The sequence below is a fragment of the Hypanus sabinus genome, chromosome 8, assembly GCF_030144855.1.
Source record: "Hypanus sabinus isolate sHypSab1 chromosome 8, sHypSab1.hap1, whole genome shotgun sequence".
NCBI classification, from domain to species: domain Eukaryota; kingdom Metazoa; phylum Chordata; class Chondrichthyes; order Myliobatiformes; family Dasyatidae; genus Hypanus; species Hypanus sabinus.
The window spans coordinates 82,088,308-82,107,928 of record NC_082713.1 but is presented as its reverse complement, the minus strand read 5'-3'; the positions used below and the strand labels follow the sequence as shown (position 1 = coordinate 82,107,928).

The following is a 19,621-nucleotide window of genomic DNA, read 5'->3' as shown; positions in this document are numbered from 1 at the left end:
AGCAATGCATTTGGTAAAGCATTGTTGAATCTGCACCAACCAGACCTTCAGTTAGATAATAATAATCTGTGAAGCATCTTTCTTCTTGTTATATTTGTTCCCATTGCTCATTGGCCAAAATCTGTGTTCAATAGTTCGTCAACACTTCCACAGGTTTGAAACAGCCTCTTTTTTATTTTATTTCCTTAAAAAATTTAAACACTGTCAGATGTACAGTTAACTTGTCCTATCCCAAGGTGTAAATATCTGACCCCAAACTCTTTCATGGTATAGCCCCTTCATCCTGACTGGAATATTCTTGCTGATGTGCTGATCACTCAAAATGACACAGGGATCCTTCTTTTAAGGGTTAAATTGTCAAGCATTATAGTCTTGAGTTTGCTAGTGCCCTGATTCTTAACTATTTTCTTGAGCAACATTCAGACAAAGCAGCAGAGAGAACAGAAAATGAATCTTAGGCTTTTTACATGAAGTTTACTACAAAATTTTATGCAAATATTAGATGACCAAGAGGGAAGAATGTATAAGTAATTAACAAGTATGAACAAAAATTAATTCAGACAACAATAAAGAGATTAGTTGGGAAAAGATAAAGTAGAAGATCCAGCAGACAGCACAAAGGCTTGGAGCAAGAAGAAGCGCACAAAGTGTGGCAGAAGTGCTGCCGGTAATGCAGGACTCGATCCTGGTGAAAGCTCTGTGGAGTTGGCCCATCCTCCCTGTGATGAGGTGCTGCAGCTTCTTTTCACTGGCCATTAGCTTAATGGTCCCTGTAAATAATCCCTAGTTTGTAGGGGTAGTCAGAGAATGGGTATGGGTGAAAGAATAAATTCAGAGGAATTAACGGGGGATAGGAGTTTTCTGACAGCCAGCATAGATTGGTGGGACAACTAGCTTCCTACAATGTTATGGAGAAATATGAAATATAACACAGGTGTTTCTTGTTTAGGACAACTCCCATTGATATCACTGTAGGAATAAATTGCAGAGTTCCAGGGAACATTTTAGAAATTAAATGGAAATTTACTCTGAAAATTTAAAACTGAAGGACAACTAGGATACAGGGCAACATTGTTAGCATGAATGGCCTGTTTCCATGCCTTTTGGCTCTATAACCACAAGGGGTTCTGTAGATGCTGGAAATCCAGAGCAATAAACACAAAAGCTGGAGGAACTCAGCAGTTGAAGACAACATTTTATGGACAAAAGTAAAAATAAAATGTTTTGAGCTGAGATCTTTCATCAGGATTGGAAAGGAAGGGGGAAGAAACCAGAATAAGGTGGTAGGAGAAGGAGTAAAGATGATAGGTGAGACCAGGTGAGGGGGAAGTTGTATAAGTGAAGTGTAAGATGGTTAATGAAGTAAGAAGCTGGAGGTAATAGCTGCAAGAGGCAAAGGGCTGAAGAAGAAGGAATCATAGGAGAGGACAGTCGACCACCAGATAAAGAGGAGGAGGAGGAAGGGTACCAGAGGGGAGTGATGGTCTGGTAAGGAAAAGAGAATGGGTAGGTGGTCTCATTATGGCAGTAGAGGAGACTGTGAATCGACATGTAAGAATGGGAATGGGAAATGGAATTGAAATGGTTGGCTATTGGGATATCGACTGAAACTGTTCCCCAATCTAAGTCAGATCTACTAATGTGGAGGAGGCCACACTAGAAGCACCAGATAAAGTAGTCAACACTGACAGAATCACTGCTGGTGTGGTCCCTCCTGGATGGTGAGGTAGGAGGTGTAGTGGCAGGTGTCTATCACTCCAGGAGCTGCAGACTTTGTGGGACGTTTGCAGAACCAGGCTTGTTCCTGTATCTTTCTCCTCTGTGTTGTTCCAAGTACGGACCCCAATCAGGAGCTGATGTGCAAGCAGCAGAAATTTTCTGTGAAGGAGATTTAAAGATGATATCATTTTTGTTCAGTTTTTAATTTAATCTTTAACTTTCAACTAAAAGAAAAACAGCTGCAGACCTAATTAGATTGCCATTCATTCAGTGTGACCTGCTGAGCTCAGCCCAAAGCCCTGCATTTAGCAATATGTAACATAAGGAAATATAATCATTGTTTGACTGTGGTGAACTACGTGTGCCTGTCTGGACACACCTCTGCTGACTGCTCCTGTGGCTCCTCCCACAGACCCCTGGATAAAGGCGATCCAGGCCTGATGCTCGGCCTCAGTCTCCAGGATGTAGTATGGTGGTCACTCACTGTTTGTTCCTTCTTCCAGTCAATAAAAGCCGATATCTCGCCTTTACGTCTCAGAGTGAGTTATTGATGGTGCATCAGACTGCCTGACTAACCTCCTTCGCTTTCCACCAATACTGTCTAACCTGCTGACTGCAGCATTTTTCTGTCTTCTCACAGATTGCTCTGTTTGTTCTGACAAGAAAGGTTTAGGAGTGGGTGGTGTGAGTACCTAAGAAGGGGTGAAATCTCACTTGGGGAATGAAATGTGATTTGTCAATAAAAGCGAAGTAAATGTTCCAAGGTGTTATAAAGAGTTACAGAGAGTTGGCAAATTAATGGGGAGTCACTTTAGAAAACAGATGTCTAAGGCTTTATTTAGTAGGAGAGCCAGAGCCCTACAGGAAAATTATCCAAAGAGTGTAGTTCAACACCAGCACTTCAAAGGGTCTTCACAGAGGAGGTTGTTTCCCACTTAAAACCTGCACTCTATATTGGTCAACAACATTGATTCAAGGTCTGCTGAGCTATTCTTCAAGTTTTCTTCATTATTTATAATAGGATTCGAGAAGATCCCTGTAGGATTTTATAGAATGGTGTGTGTGTGTGTGTGTGTGTGTGTGTGTGTGTGTGTGTGTGTGTGTGTGTGTGTGTGTGTGTGTGTGTGTATGTGTGTGTGTGTGTGTGTGTGTGTGCGCGTGTGCTCATGTCAACACGCATGTATGCAAATTTATGTGTGTGTGCATTTGTGTATGATACAAACACTTGACACAGAAAGCAATCCTGAAACCTGCACATTGAATATCAAATACCCATTTACACTGATCTGGAGCGATCCTGTCAACTTCTATAAATCCCATCAATCACCAGCACCCCAGGGGAAATTTACACTGGCACTCAATCTGCCTGGGAGGAACCCAGAAGACCCAGAGCAATCCCGTGCAGTCACAGAAAGACCGTGCAAACTCCACACAGACAACGTTAGATGTCTGGAATGAACCTGAGCTCCTGGAGCTCGGAGGTTTCAGGGTCTTTCAGCTTTGTTACAATGCTGTTATTGTGTGTGGGAGTATTGATTGGTTTGTGAACAGGGTTTAACCTCATGTGAGCACATATGAGTTCATGCCAGCCTACTGATGTGTGTGCAGGTGTACACATTCATGTTACTTAAGTATGTGCAAGTCTGTATCTTTGTGTTGGTGTTTAATTATATACATGCTCTCACATATGTGTGGTACATTACTGTCATAGGACATTCAGCCCATTGAGTTTCCTCTGCCATTCCATCATGACTTATTTATTATCCCTCTCAATCACATTGTCCAGTCTTCTTCCTGTAACATTTGACACCAATCAAGAAACTACCAAACTCTGCTTTAAATATACCTGATGACTTGGACTCCACAGCCATCTATGACAATTAATTCCATGAATTCACTACCATCTGGCTAAAGAAATTCCTCATCACTGTTCTAAATGGACATCCTTTTATTCTGGACTTAGACTCATATATTCCTATTCCTGCACTATTAAAAAATCCTCTCCACATCCACTCTGTCTAGCCCTTTCAATATTCAACAGGTTTCAATGAGATTCCCCTGTCATTCTTCTAAACGCCAGTAAGTACAAGCCCAGAGCCATCAAATGCTCCTGATATGTTAGCTCCTTCATTTCTGGAATAATTCTCGTCAGCTTCCTCTGGACCCTCTACAACACCAGAAGGGGCATTAGATAAGGGTCTCAAAACTGCTAAAAATATTTCAAGTGCATTCTGACCAATGACTTATAAAGCCTCAGCATCACATCCTTGCTCTTATCGATGAATGCTAACATTGCGTTTACCTTCCCTACATTGACTCAACATGCATGTCAACCTTCAGGGAATCCTGCACAAGGACTCTCAAATTCCTTTGCACTTCTGATTTTTGAATTGTTTCCCCATTTAGAAAATTATGCCTTTGTTTCTTCTATCAATGTACATGACCATACACTTCCCTACACTATATTCCATCTGCCACTTCTTTGCCCTTTCTCCTAATCTGTATAAATCATTCTGTAGACTTGTTGCTTCTTCAACACTATTTTTCCCTCCAACTATCCTTGTATCATTTGCAAACTTGACAACAAAGCCATCAGTTTCACCATTCAACTCATTGACATATAAAGTGCAAAGAAGCAGTCACAACACTGACTCCTGTGGAACTCCATTAGTCACTGGCAGCCAACCAGAAATGATCCCCTTTATTCCCATTCTTTGCCTCCTGCCAGTTAGATGATCTTCTAACCATGTTAGTATCTTTCCTGCATGCTATGGGCTCTTATCTTGTCAAGCATCCCCAAGTGTACAACTTTGTCACAGGCCATCTGAAAATTGAAGCAAATAACATCCACTGACACTCCTTTCAAAATATTCCAAAATATTTGTCAGTCAAGATTTCCCTTTAATGAAACCATGCTGACTTTGACCTAATTTATCACCTGCCTCTAAGTACTGCGAAGCATTGTCCTTAATATTATTCTTAGTTTTATTCTATAAATATATGAAAACAAACTTCTGGTATGTAAAACTTTCTCTTTTATATTTTTAGCTAGCTTACCTTCATATTTCATCTTTTCTGTCCTTATGACTTCTTAAGTTGCCTACTGTTGGCTTTTAGAAGCTTCCCACAGATTTTTACTATATTATGAGCCCTCCCTTTTGCTTTTATGGTTGACTTCTCTTGTCAGCCACAGTCACCTCATCTTCCCTTTAAAATACTTCTTCATCTTTGGAATGTATATATCCTCGGCCTTCCAAATTGCTCTTGGAAAATCTAGCCAGTGCTGTTCTGCCATCATCTCAGTTAGTTCTCTTTCCAATCAACTTTAGCCAGCTCCGCTCTCATGCCTCTGTCTGTAATTCCATTTATTCCACTGTAATACTGATACATCTGTCAGTAGCTTCTCCCTCTCAAACTGCAGGGTGAATCCTATTATATTATGATCACCTTCTTAGGGGTTCCTTTACCTTAAGCTCCCTAATCAAATCTGGTTCATTGCACAACACCCAATCCAGAATTACCTTTCTCCTAGTGGGTTCAACTACAATCTGCTCTAAATAGCCATCTCATAGGCAATTTACAAATTTCCTGTCTTTGGATCTAGCACCAACCTGATTTTCTCAACCTATAGTACCTACTTATTGAAATCACCCATTACTATCACAATATTGCCCTTCTGCATGCCTTTTCTGTCTCCTGTTGTAATTTGTATCCCACATCCTGGCTAATATTCAGATGCCTGTATGTAATTCTCTTCAGGGTCTTTGCAGTTTCTTAACTCTACCCACATGGATTCAACATCTTCTGATCTAACGTTACCTCATTCTAAGGATTTCAATTCATTTTTTTAACCTACAGTGCCATCTCATCCCCTCTGCCTACCTGCCTGCCCTTTGATACAATATGTATCCTTGGATATTAAGCTCCCAATTATGATCTTCTTTCAGCCAACATTCAGTGATGTCCATAATGTCATACCGCCAATCTCTAACTGTGCTACAAGGTCATCTACCTTATTCCATATACTGTGTGCATTCAAATGTAACACCTTCTATCCTGTATTTATCAGCCACTTTTATTTTTGTCCCTCATTTTACACTTCAACTCAGCCTACTGGCTGCAATTTTGCCCAATCATCCTCTTATCCTTCTTCACAGTCTACTACACACTGCAACTCCTTGTATACCAACTGCCCCATCCTCCTATCATTCCATTTCCCATCCCCCTGCTGAATTAGCTTAAGCACTTGCAGCAGCTCTAGCAAACCCGCCCGCTGGGATATTGGCCCTCCTCAGGTTCCAATGCAGCCTTCCCTTTTCTAACAGGTCATACCTTCCCCAATGAGCCAGAAATCTGAAACACTGCCACCTGCACCAATTCCGCAGAACACCCTTGTAACCCAGGTTAATTAAACCCTAAGATGTAATGTTAGAAAGCTTCACCTGTGGAGGGATGAAAACAAGATGAAAAAGAGAACTTGGAAAATAAAGCAATGCAAAACTGAAGTGTGGCTGACGTAGGCACAGGAGAACGCGAGAAACGCAGCAAACTATTAGAAACTAAAGATATAAATTGCTGAAAGTGGAATTAGTAGTTCGTATCTCCACCCTGTATTGGCAGAGACGAGGGTCCAAGATCTTTACCGTGTAACCAGGAATTAGTTCTGTTAAATCAGAACAAGGGATTTGATGAGTTCAAATTTTTACCATTCCGAGTGTATGACTTTTGTGTGAAATATGTTCAATAATGTTGTAGCTGCGAAATGTTTGGACATGACAATGTGATACTGAGTTATTTTGAAATAGAAAATAGAACGTATATAAAAGCTTGTGGATTGTAATCCCATTGCATGTAGGACGTTTTTTTTTGTATAAGTGTGTGAATCGACTTTTCGTGGATGACTGACTATTTCATCCAACAAACCAAGAAACAAAATGGCGAGCCACCCAAGATCGAAGAACCAGCACTGGAACAAAATGTTTCATGATGTAGAGGATTTTAATACGACTGAATGTATCAGTTTAATTTCATTCAAATGATCTGAACTTGATTTTCAGAAAGAGCTGATTATTTTTGTAAAGACTTTAAGTTATTGAATGAGATTTACTTTGTTTAAAGGTTGTGATGTTGGAGAATTGTGAAAGGAGTTAAGCTGTGGTTGAAATTGAACTTGTAGACATACTGACAGAAACTGAAGTTAAACATAATATTTAAGAATAGGAATTCAATTAGCTTACTAACTGACTAAGGATAAGTAAAAGGAAAGGTTAGTTTGTAAACCTTTCAATAGGGAATAATACTAGATCTAATTAGAGAAATTGGAGTAACTAAGGTTATTCTAATGAATATCACTGATTCTAACTAAACAGGAATTTGTTTTTTGTTTGATATATGAGATTTGGAACTTAAACAGAATGTTGGAATCTTGAATTGTTCTAACTCGTAAATATTTTATATATATTGTTTTTTATAAACAAACTTATCTCCAGAAGTGTGTGTTTTCTATTCACTGCCTCCTTCCAATACCTAGAGCTTTTGGTAGCCCCTAGCACCTAAAGTAGTACTATGTCATTTGATTTTCTCATAAAGGGTGTGATGACCAGTCACACGAGGTAAAACACAGGTGTTACACATTCATCTGCCAAATCATCCTATTCTCGCCCACACTGGTGGTACAGGAAGCAGTCCAGAGATTACTACCCTAGACATTGTGTTTTTCAGCTTTCTGCCTAGCTTCCTATTTTTTTCTTATCAGGACCTCCTACTATATTCTTGATACCAATATGTACCATGACTTCTGGCTGTTCACTCACCCCAGTCTGCGAAATCCCAGACTCTGGTACCTGGGAGGCAAAATACCATCTGAATTTCTTTTTCCCATCCAGAGAATCTCCTGTCTTCTCCTCTAACAATGGGATCTGCTATCAGTACTGCACACCTCTTCTACCCACTTCCCTTATGAACTACAGAAGCAGACTCAATGCCAGAGACCCATTTGGTGCAACTTCCCGCTGGTAGGTCATTCCCCCCCCCCATGTATGTGTATGTCTATGTGAAGATGCCTGATGAACAAGTATAGAGAGAATCATGAGTCCAGCCCCTTCCTCTATCAAAGACATCAAGGTGTTTTCTTACCTTCCACAAAGTACTGCCCTCTGTTTGGGCAATCCTCTTGATGGCAATGATGGGGATCCACATAATACAGAAGATTATCATGCACCAGCCGAGTGTCACTGTCCAGGCAGGATACTCAACTGCACCGTACCTTGGTGGGGCAAACGTTGCCAGAGACCAGAATACGATTGCCTGAACAAAAACAGATTAGAAATAGGAGACAGAGCAACCATAACCTGATTAGTCTCTGTTGCAGTCATATAAGACTTACCATCATCATGCATGGCGAGACTAAAGACCAGGATATTCTCCACCACAGCCAGAAAATTCTATGCTTCTCCCCAATCATCATCTCAATGTCTTTGATGAATCTGTTTACCCCTGTGGACAACAGAAAAGCCCAGACACTCAGTCACTTATTTTGTCTGTTATCAGGTTCATCTTAAACTACCTGTACATAGCACTGACAATTTGAGCAAATCACACTCTGACTCCTATGTGTCTTTCAGGAAAGAATTTGCTATAAGATTAAGAGCTGCAGATACTGTAAATCTGAAGTATAAAAGGTGATACTGGAAAGGCTCAGCAGGTCAAACTGTACTTGTGAATGGCAGAATGGTATTCATATTCAGCTCAAAGACCCTTCATGAGAATTGCTTTAAAGGTTCCTAAAGACCAGGAACTCTATTAGGATAAGCTTACATATCAGATCATTTTGAGATGTACATTTTTCATATTAAGCCAGGTAGACCATGGAAGTGTTTCAATCATTCTGAGGTGAAGAACTGACCCCAGAAACATCTTGGAAAGACAAGCAGAAGTAACCTTGTTTTTCTATCAGTCTCTAGCTGAGAGAAATCAAATCAAGTTGTAAGCCACAGTTCATTTTGGGGTCAGGTTCTGCAGCGAGTGGTAGAGACAGCTGAACAACCACTGAACTCAGTAACCAAACAAAATGAAGGGGATTTCAAAGGAACTTATGTTGCTCCATGGAATCAAAACGGTAGACTGTACTTACCACATATGCTGTTAACACTGATAAAATTCTGAATATCAGTGTACAACCAACCTTTTTGATGCCACAGGGCACTCTCCATTCTTCACTCATGAAATCCCCTTAATATTAAAATGAAGGAAATCTCATGGGTGAAGACTGCATATTGCCCTGAGGAATGGAAAGGGTTGATGCTTCTTACCATATATCCAGCTTAAACTGATAAGTTCCAGATTGGTAACGAGAAGAACTCCCCATCCAGCACAAAAATGATCAATTAAGTTCACCCAGTAAATTCCAGCCTGAAACAGAATGAAATATTTGAGAAGTTGCTGCATTACACCCGAGATAATGAACCGCAAATTTTATCCATCATTAAACAGATAAACATGAACTGGACTGCCTTAAATTATAAAATAAACTATAGAATAGGATGAGTGTAAAATAATGGCTGATCGTTGGTGTAGATTCAACGGGCCAAAGGGCTTGTTTTGCGGATTGAATGATTTTATGACTCTATTGTGTAGCTAGGTTTCTAGTCTGCCATAACTACAGTAAAACTCCCTCATTGTGTACAAAACCTGATAGTTTTGTATCTTCTTACTTGAGTGCCATTTTTTATGCTCCCTTTAAACTTCCCCATCCTGGGGAAAATCTATCACTTTCCACCTTATCTATGCCTCTCATAATTTTTAAACATTTCTGTAATGTAGCCCCTCATTATCCCATGCTACAGGAAATAAAGGCCTTACCCGACCAGCCTCTCCCTATAACTCAGACTTTTCATCCTGGCAATTTCCCAGGACTACGGAAACTGTTGTTGAACAACCTTATACAATGATTATGTATTATACTATGATACAGGTTCTGAAGAAATGGGACTGAAAGTTTGGAGACATAAGAGCGCAGATGCTGGAAACCTGGAGCAACACATAAAGGTTCCTGAGGAACTCGGCCGGTCAGGCAGCACCTATGGGGAAGAACAGACAGCTGCCACCCCTCAAGAGGCCCACCACCTGGATTGGAATGTAAGAAGGGCAATAGCCACTATTAAAGGGTGGAAGAGGGGGGAAGAGCACAAACTGGTGTGTGATACATGGATCTGAGTGAGGTAGAGGTGACTGGCAGTTGGAGGAGGAGTGGAATGGGAACATTGTCAAAACTGGGAGGTGATAGGTGGAAGCAACAAAGGGCAGAAGATGTTGGAACCTGGTAGGAGAGGGTAGTGGAGCATAGAGCAAAGGGAGGGAGACACAGAGGAGAACCACTTGGGGGTTGGGGCATTTGGAGAGAGTGGAGGAGGGGAAGGAGGTAGGGTTAAGCTGAGAGAGAAAATTTAGCTGAAATCTTAATCACTTACTTAAGTGTGCATATAGACTTGATACTGTTGGTAAAGAAAGATGGAAGAAATGTGCTATTGATACTAAGTTTAGTGAGGACTAGCTTATAAGCTATGTTGAAGCGATATGTCCGAAGATCAGAAAGATGTGGTTGGGAACTAAAAAGACAGCTTGGTCGCTAGCAAACTGTAATAGAGGTGTGAAGGCACGAGCGTGTTGAGTTGCAAGTCCAGATCAATACATTGAAATGCAAATTTAGAAAAAAATTAGAAAAAATGCATAACATGCTAAAAGATAATAAAACAGCAGAAAAACAGATCACTGCATTAACGACAAAGTTTACCCGTAGTCAAGAGCTCTGTTCAGTGTTGCAAAGTGAAATGAGGTGAATCTGTGTGGCATCAGGAAGACCTTTGGTGAGTGGTGTTAATGGTGATGTCAAGCATGTTGAAAGGCAGCCAATGCTGACTAGTCTCCAGAAACAGCGACACCTTGGGAACTCCAAGGAACTTCAGTGATGATGACAGTAATGAGGTCATTGGTCTGGCAGCCATGGCAAGAGTTGCCCCAGTAAAAACTGAGCGAAAACATACAAGACTGATGGCAGAGGGTATGAAATGAAAAGGGAGATTTGTCATCAACCACCATATCCGGAAAAAATTGATAAATGGTTCAAACGAGTTCCCATATTCTAAAATGGGAAGCTTAAGGACTTAGGCTGAACTTCAACAAATTAAGAATATATACAAATTGCATCTATGTAATGACATTCAAATGTTAGCTACCATACTAACAGCTCAGCAAATAAACCAATTAACACAGTGAGATGAAGATAGTATAGAAGAAGATAAACAGGATTTATCAGCTGATTAGAAGCAATTAAGGCATGATTGGGAGGACAAGCCCCAAAGCAGATTGATTGGAAGAAAATGGTTGATAGCAAACACAAGCCTTCAGAGGATGTCTCTGAATATGAAGACCACTATAAGACAGTTTGGCTCAGTTACTCGGGAGTCCCAGGAATAAACAAAGATAATATCGAAGACGCTATATATGGCCCTCTCAAGTTGACTTTCATGGATGGTTTGAAATCAGATGTTGCCAAAATTGTGAAGCTAACAAAAGCAAATGGGAGTGAAAGTACTGTTTCCTCCAATGAACTGGTTCAAGATTCCAAACAAGTAGAATGGGATGTTGACATCCAAATAAGATTGGGTCAACGGTCTCCACCTCCTAGCCAACAGAACAAGCAGAATTGGATATGCAGATTATGTGGTAGAAGAGGACATTGAGCTAGATGTTGTTGGCATAAGAAATCAGTTTCACCACAAGGTCAACAACATGTTTGACAGCAAGCTCAAACTCCACTCACAAGGGAAAGACAAAGTTGATTGAATGGCACAACTTCAGGCGACAGTTGGAGATGAAATGGAGATGTGGTCAAAGTTGCTAAAGTGTTTAGGCCCAGTCCTGTAGCCTTCATCTGCAGTGGTAGAGGAAACATCTGATAGTGTATAGAGATATATATATATATATATATACTGTTGTCAGTGGACATGGAAGACTAATGTTAATCATACCTGTGCAAGCATGCAAAGATGAGGCAAATTATTGTAAAAAATTGCCTTTGTTGAACACTGATCTGGTTCTGTACACTGATGGCTTCTCAACCAATTTTGAATTTGAATGGCTGATTGGGCATTGTTGCAGAAAATAAAGTGATAGACTCAGATGGCTCCTGATGCCTCTGCACTGCAGATAGAGCTGAAAGCTTTAAATGAAGCCTGTAAGCTCACAGAAGGAAAACCACTTAATATCTATATGGATTCTCAATATACATCTGGAGTCATTCACAACTTTGGAGATTTATGCAAATAAAAAGAATTTCTTACAGCCGTGGGAATGCCAATCAAAAATGGCGAACTAGTACAAGAACTTATGAAGTCATGCAACTACCATCAGAAGTTGTAGTACTAAAATACAAAGGTCACTCTAAACTTACTACAATGGAAAGCCATAGAAATGCATTTGCAGACAAAACTGTAAAAAGGGCAGTAAAAGAAGGAATAAAGAAAATGGAAGAAATGGAGGAAAACCTAACAACTGCAACCAAGTTAAACACTATGTCACAGATGAACATGCAAAATAGTCAAGAAGTGCAAGTTCAGTGCTCAAATGAAGAAAAGTGATACTGGATGGAAAATGGAGGGGTATTAAACGATAATCGAGTGTGGAGTTATGGCTCCCTTTATTTTCACTCTTTGCCTCCTGCCAATCAATCACTACTTTATCCAAGCTAGAATCTTTCCTGTAATATCCTGGGCTCATACCTTGTTATCAGCCTCATGTGAGGCAACTTGTCAAAGAAAATCCAAGTAAACATCAGCTGATTCTGCTTTGTCTATCCTGCTTGTTATTACTTTAAAGAATTCCAACAGATTTGTCAGGCAAAATTTTCCCTTGAGGACACCATACTGACCATGGTATATTTCATTATGTGCTTCCGAGTACCCTGAGACCTCATCCAGTATGAATCACTACAAACACTAAATGCTGGAATGGTTCCTGAAGACTGAAAAATTGCAAATGTCACTCCACTCTTCAAGAAGGGAGAGAGGCAGAAGAAAGGAAACCGTAGGCCATTTAGTCTGACCTCACTGGTTGGGAAGAAATTGGAGTCGAATATTAAAGATGAGGCCTCAGGGTACTTGGAGGCACATGACAAAAACAAGCCATAGTCAGCATGGTTTCCTCAAGGGAAAGTCTTTCCTGACAAGTTGGTGTTGGGATAGATCCTTTTTTTATTATATGTCTGATTCACCATCAATAACTCACACTGAGACGTAAGGCGAGATATCGGCTTTTATTGACTGGAAGAAGGAACCAGGAGTGAGTGTCCGTCATACTATGTCCTGGAGACTGAGGCCGAGCGTCAGGCCTCAGATCGCCTTTATACAGGGGCCTGTGGGAGGAGCCACAGGAGCAGTCAGCAGGGGTGTGTCCAGACAGGCACATAGTTCACCACAATGTCAATGATTTTGACGATGGAATTGATGGCTTTGTTGCAAAGCTTGCAGACGATATGAAGATAGGTGGAGTGGCAGGTAGTTTTGCGGAAGTAGAAAGGCTAAACAAGAAATTAGACAGATTACGAGAAGGTACAAAGAAATGACAGAAGGAATAGAGTGTCAGAAAGTATATGGCCATGCACTTTGGTAGAAGAAATGAAAGGGTTGACTTTTTTCAAAATGGAGAGAAAACACAAAAAAGCTAAGATGCAGAAGGACTTGGGAATCCTTGTGCAGGATTCCTTAAAATTTAATTTGCAGGCTGAGTCTGTGGTAAGGAAAGCAAATGCAATGTTAGTATTCCTTTCACGAGGACTAGTATATAAAAACAAAAACGTAATGTTGAGACTTTATAAAGCACTGGTGAGGCCTCACTTTGAGTATTGTGAGGAGTTTTTGGCCCCTTATCTTAGAAATGATATGTTGAAACTGGATAGGGTTCAAAGGAGGTTTATAAAATACGATTCCAGGATTGAATGACTTGTCATGTGAAATACGTTTGATGGTTCTGGGCCTGTGTTTGCTGGAACTTAGAAGAATGAGGGGTGACCTCATTGAATCCTTTTGCATGGTGAAAGGCCTTGATAGAATGAATGTACAGAAGGTGTTTCCTATGATGGGAAAATCTAAGACTAGAATACACAGAGTCAGAATGGAAGGACTTTCTTTTAGAACATAATGAGGAGGAATTTCTTTAGTAGTGTATCTGTGGAATTCTTTGCCACAGGCAGCTGTGGAGTCCAAATATTTATGAATATAAATATGAATCTGAATATTTAAGGCAGAGATTGATAGATTCTTGATTGGTCAGGGCATGAAGGGATACAGGGAAAAGGGAGGAGATTGGAGCTGAAAGGAAAATTGGATCAGCCATGATTAAATGGCAGAGCAGACTTGATGCTCCTATATCTTTTAGTCTTAATAATCGAATCAATATCTTCTCAACCACTGAAGTCACACTAACTGCTAATACAGGAGTTTCCTTTCTCCTGCCTCTCCCTTCTTGAAGAATGGATTGACATATGCAATTTTCCAGTCTTCTGGAACCATTCCAGAATCTAGTGATTCTTAAAAGATCATTTCTAATGTCTCCAAAACCTCCAAAACCTCTACAGTCACCTCTTTCAGAACCCTGGTGTTTACACCTTCTGGTCCAGGTGATTTATCTCCAAACCTTTCAGTTTCCCAAGAACCTTCTCTAGCTTCACATACTTCATGACCTCTGACACCAGGAACTTCCACCAAACTGCTAATGTCTTCCACAATGAAGACTGATGCAAAATACTTATTCAGTTGGTCTAACATTTCCTTGTTCCCCATTACTCGCTCTCCGGCATTATTTTCCAATGGCCTCAACATGAGCTGCTCTAAAAAGTCATCTCGCAGACCCTTTAGAAATTCTCCCTTCTGGAATTCCCTCTTCTGATTTTCCTAAACTACCTGCATATTGAAACCCCTCATGACTATTCACATTACTACCATAGACTGGTAGCCCTAACAAGCTGCTTCCTTACCTGGCACAGCAGATACATTGGAGTGCAAAAGATGGTCAACAGATTCTCCCAATGTTGGTGGAATCCAAAGTTCAGGATGCAAGCTTGATAAACATTTGTGAGAAGTATGATATGCCAGTAAGCAAACATTGGATTGATAGAGAAGCAACCTCAACTAAGTACTTCTGCCCCACCTGGTTCAGTTTTACATCTACATTACTTTACTGAAGTGCAAACAATATTCAGATATGTTTGTAATAGTGGACAAATTTTCAAGATGGCTGGAAGCTGTCCCATAAGAAAGGCCACTGCCACACACAGTCAAAACTCTGATGAAGGACTATATTCCCAGATGGAGATTGTCATGTCGAATTCACTTTGACCAAGGGACACATTTCACTGGAAATGTTTGTCAAGAATTATGCTGGTTGATGAACATTGTATGGTCTTTTCATTGCCCACATCATCCAGAGTCATCAGGACAAGTTGAAAGAATGAAAGGCATTATCAAACAATGACTGTCTGAGTATCATAAGGAAGGTGTACTATGGCCTGCTGTTCTCTATTTGGCAACCCCAAACAAGAAAACAAAATTGAGCCCATTTGAAGTGGTGTCAGGGTGACTGACATCATTACCAGGATCTGAGAGAGGTTGATATACATGTTCTGTCAGATAGTTTAGTTCATTATTGTACAAAACTAGCACAAGCTGCTCAGTTTGCTTCTCAATAGGTTTCAGTCCATCAAAAAGAAGATGCACATTGATTCCTGGCAAGTGGATCCTGGTCAAGAAACCGCATAAAGAACCCCTAGGAGCTCATGGGAAGGTCCTTACCAAGTACTGTTAATTATCAATTCAGGGTAAAGCTAAAAGTAAGTGGATTCACAGCAGCCACTGCCAGTGAGCTAAGGTGAACCAAATTCAGGCAAGTACCATGGGAAGACTTCAAGTATGTATACAATTATTGGACAGTTTTATTAGACATTATTATCATAATCTACAAATTTTGTGTTTGCTTAAAAGTGGTTCCTCAGAATTTTCAGATGTAATTCTGCCAGGGTCCCTTATAGAATCAAAAGGGGAGACTGTTGGAAAACACTGCTTCTTTCAAATGATACTTTATACAAGATTAGTACTTTTTAAACAAAGTCATGTATTTTACACACTGGCAAAAAGTGGTATAGTAACTAAGCTCAAACACGAGGAAATCTGCAGATGCTGGAAATTCAAACAACACACACAAAATGCTGGTGGAACACAGCAGACCAGACGGCATCTATAGGAGAAGCACTGTTGACGTTTTGGGCCGAGACCCTTCGTCAGTAACTAAGCTAATGGCTTATCTCATTTCCCATTTTTCAATGCACTGTACTGGACTAGCTGCTTTGGCATTCTAATGTAAAGTATTTCCAAATCAGAATGGGATGTAATTTAGAGAAAAATGTGAACTAGGATAAAACAACTGTCCATTCTTTATTTTTTAATCATTTGAAATACATGACATATTTATTTATTGAGTGGAGTAGTCCCTTCTGGCCTTTTGAGCCAAGTTGCCCCAGCAAACCCTGACAACCTTGCTTTAACCCTAACTTAATCACGGAACAATTTGCAATGACCTATTAACCTTCCCGGGGAAAACACATACATTCCATGGGGTGGACGTACAGATGCCTAACAGATGGTACAGGAATTGAACTCTGAACTCTGATGCCCTGAGCTGTAATAATGTCACAGTACCGGCTTCACTACCGTGGCGTCCAAACAGTGAAATGCATTGTTTTGCTTCAATGAGTAACACAGTCCAAATCTGTGCTGGATGCAACCTGCAAGTGTCAGGTGCAATATAGCATGTCCACAACTTACTAACTCTTATCAATCCTTACACTTTTTTCCAATGTGTGAGGAGACCTATGTGGTCATAGGGTTAACACAACAACTTCTCATGAACAGTGGTAGGAATAGAACCCCGATCTTACAGCTGGCACTGTAATGCATTAAGCTAATCACTACAATACTGTGTCATCCTATATGAATTGATAGGTTTAACTATAGCACATGAAAACACTAAAGTGCACCATACCTGTGTTACGCAAGTCAGGCTGAGGAAGTAAAATGCCAGGCAAACAGTAGCTGTGAGAAGTAGACGCCTTGGTCGCAGAAGCTGAGGGAACTGGTCCAGGAGAGTTGTTATTACTGCTTCTAATAAAATAAGTGTTAAACAAGATGAGTATTTAATTAATAACATATAGAATTCCTCAGAGGAATACAGCACTGGGTGATCTAACTCCCTATAGAGCAGAAGAGAAGTGGGCAGTTCCTTCCATCCAAATTCTTCTTTGAAACATTGCAGAGACTTGCAACATTTTGCAAGCTAATAATTGAAGCATGCGCTCATGGTAGAAGCACGGCATGTCTCTAATGAAGCTGGTCGATCATGTTGATGCTTCTTTTCTCACTCTTTTCCCTGAGTAACCATTGGCAATAAGCTCCCTGACCGGTTAATGCTGTTGGAAAGGGGAGGTGAACAAAACAAGAGTCTGTTCGGTCCCAGACACCAGGGTCAATGACATAGCAAGGTCTTCTCTCTTTGAGGGCTCCCTGACAGGTTAATGCTGTTGGAAAGGGGAGGTGAACAAAACAAGAGTCTGTTCAGTCCCAGACACCAGGGTCAATGACATAGCAAGGTCTTCTCTCTTTGAGGGCTTTAACAGGAAGGTGGAGAGAGGAATAAGGGCAGGGGATACAGTTGCCTCTGCATCCAGTGGAAGATTCCAGCAGGGAGGTATGTTACAATGAGTAACCTCACTGCAGGAGGTGGGAGACAAAGCCTGCCTTCAGTTTGGTGGATTGGAGCCATTAAAAGGCTGGCTGGATGGTGTTCCTGCACAGAAGACATTGAAGGTGTGAAGATGCTTCATTGGCCTTGGAGTGGACTGGTACAGAATGGACAACATTTGTGACATTTTAAATTTCTTGAGTCACTGAACAAAAGGAATCCATCAGACCAAATTTATGACCAATTCTAGAATTAATGCATTGCTTCTAGCCATTCAGTATTCTCTACAGCATGGATTTCCTGTATTGGAAGTCACATTCCACCCTTCCTTTGCCTTCAGACTGGGAACACAGCTAAAATATAGCTTCAGAATGAGAGAGGCAAAATGAGCCTGTTCCAAATACTGTTTAAACTTAACTTTGTGAAATTCTTAAAAATGTGAGAGAACAATACTACTGTAGGGTAATGTAATTGATTTAAGAGGGTGGTCTGATATGATGGCCATAGTTACATGTAACACTGTCACTGGGGCTTGTACACCAATTTGGCTTGTTAGCTAACTCTGCTAACAGCCACGTGACTCAGCAGTGAAAAGGCTGTCTTTCACAAGCAATACACGTCTAGGGTCAGTATAATTTGGGGTTCAACCAAATAGGAATTTTGGGATGTTCCAATTAAAGGAATCAATTTGAGTGAATGTTGTGTAAATACTGCCCATACACTGTTATTGGTAGCCAAGAAATGATGGATTGTACACCCAGATAAAATTATAAAGTAAGTATATTTACCAATTTTCAACTTTATCAAACAGTTAACAGGAAATGAAAAAGAAGCTGAGATCCAGCAAGGTGTGCAGCAGGATGCTGGAGATCTTTTACCTGTCCGTCATAATGACTGCAGTCTCCTTTGCTACTTTATTTAGGGGGAGCAGTATCCATGCTGGTGATACAAAAAGACTAAACAAACTCATAAAAAATGCTGGATCTGTCCTCGGCTACAATCTGGTCTCTTGAGTTAGTGGTGGAGAGGAGGCCGCTAAACAAACTGTTATCTATTATGGAAAATCTGGCACATCCTCTCTATGACCTACTGAATAAGCAGACTCATTCAGCACCCTTATTGCAAGGATTGTTACAGAATATCTTTCCTATCGAATACAAAAGTGTATACAACAGTTCATCTCTGTGTGACAGGAGAACCCAGACCATAGTACAATAATCTCTGTTTTATTATTTTGTACATTATTATTGCACATTGGTAAATTATTATTCTGTACTTGACTATTAAGTCTGCATACTGTTAAGTGAGTTTTTAAATGTTGCTGAGTAACGGGAGAATTTCCCACTTGGGATCAATAAAGTACTTAGTATTATTATTATTAAAAGAAAGATAAAAGGGACCATTAAGTTAAATTAAATGTGCACATAAACATCAGAGCTCATTTCTGTGGTAGCTGGCAGCAGCTTTACTGATGGCACAGAATTCTCTTCACCAATCACAGGTAGAACTTTCCTTCTTGGAATCCTCTAACTTGCAAAACACTCCTTGCATTAGGGTCTCCCCTTCAGATGGGGTCCTCCGGGCATCTTCCCTGGAGCCCTTCTCTCCGCACCTCCCACTAAAAGACCCCAAACCAGATTACTGTCCTTCAGAAAACACTTCCTACCGAGCTCTGCAGAATATTCCATGCCATCCCACTCTTGATTGGCTGACACAACATTCCTAATTTGGACAACATGGCGCTTTATCTTTAGCTGAAGCCAAAACACTCTTACCAGCAGGACACACTGCTTTTACAGAAAACTGCTAAAATAAAATGACTTTGGAACTTATTAGACCATTATTTGTAACAGTATTCAAATTAAGTTCGTGATTTCAGGACCTCCAATTGCCTTAACATCAGAGGCAGGAATGCCCTCCCACCCTCTGTCCTTTTTTGGCACCTCATGCAAATGCCGGGACGAGACATCTCCATCAGTCTTACAGCTCTGTGGCCGATATTTCAGGCTGAAATCATAAGCAGATAATGCTGCCAACCAGTGATGACCTGTGGCATCCATCTTCACTGAGGTCAGGATATAAGTTAGTGGATTGTTGTCAGTCCTCACCTCGAACT

General features: G+C 40.5%; 1 protein-coding gene across 1 annotated transcript in view; it reads right to left on the bottom strand.

The window, feature by feature from the left end:
- Positions 1 to 296: 296 nt before the first annotated feature.
- LOC132397773 (sodium- and chloride-dependent neutral and basic amino acid transporter B(0+)-like) overlaps positions 297 to 19,621 on the bottom strand; it is a 67,086-nt gene continuing 47,761 nt past the window's right edge. The window contains exons 9-13 of the mRNA XM_059976535.1: positions 16,810 to 16,928; positions 9,030 to 9,129; positions 8,105 to 8,214; positions 7,855 to 8,025; positions 297 to 1,878 (exon numbers count right to left, since the gene is read on the bottom strand). Of these exons, the coding sequence (XP_059832518.1) occupies positions 1,753 to 1,878; positions 7,855 to 8,025; positions 8,105 to 8,214; positions 9,030 to 9,129; positions 16,810 to 16,928 (626 nt within the window). The 3' untranslated portion in view covers positions 297 to 1,752. The remainder of the gene's footprint in view (positions 1,879 to 7,854; positions 8,026 to 8,104; positions 8,215 to 9,029; positions 9,130 to 16,809; positions 16,929 to 19,621) is intronic.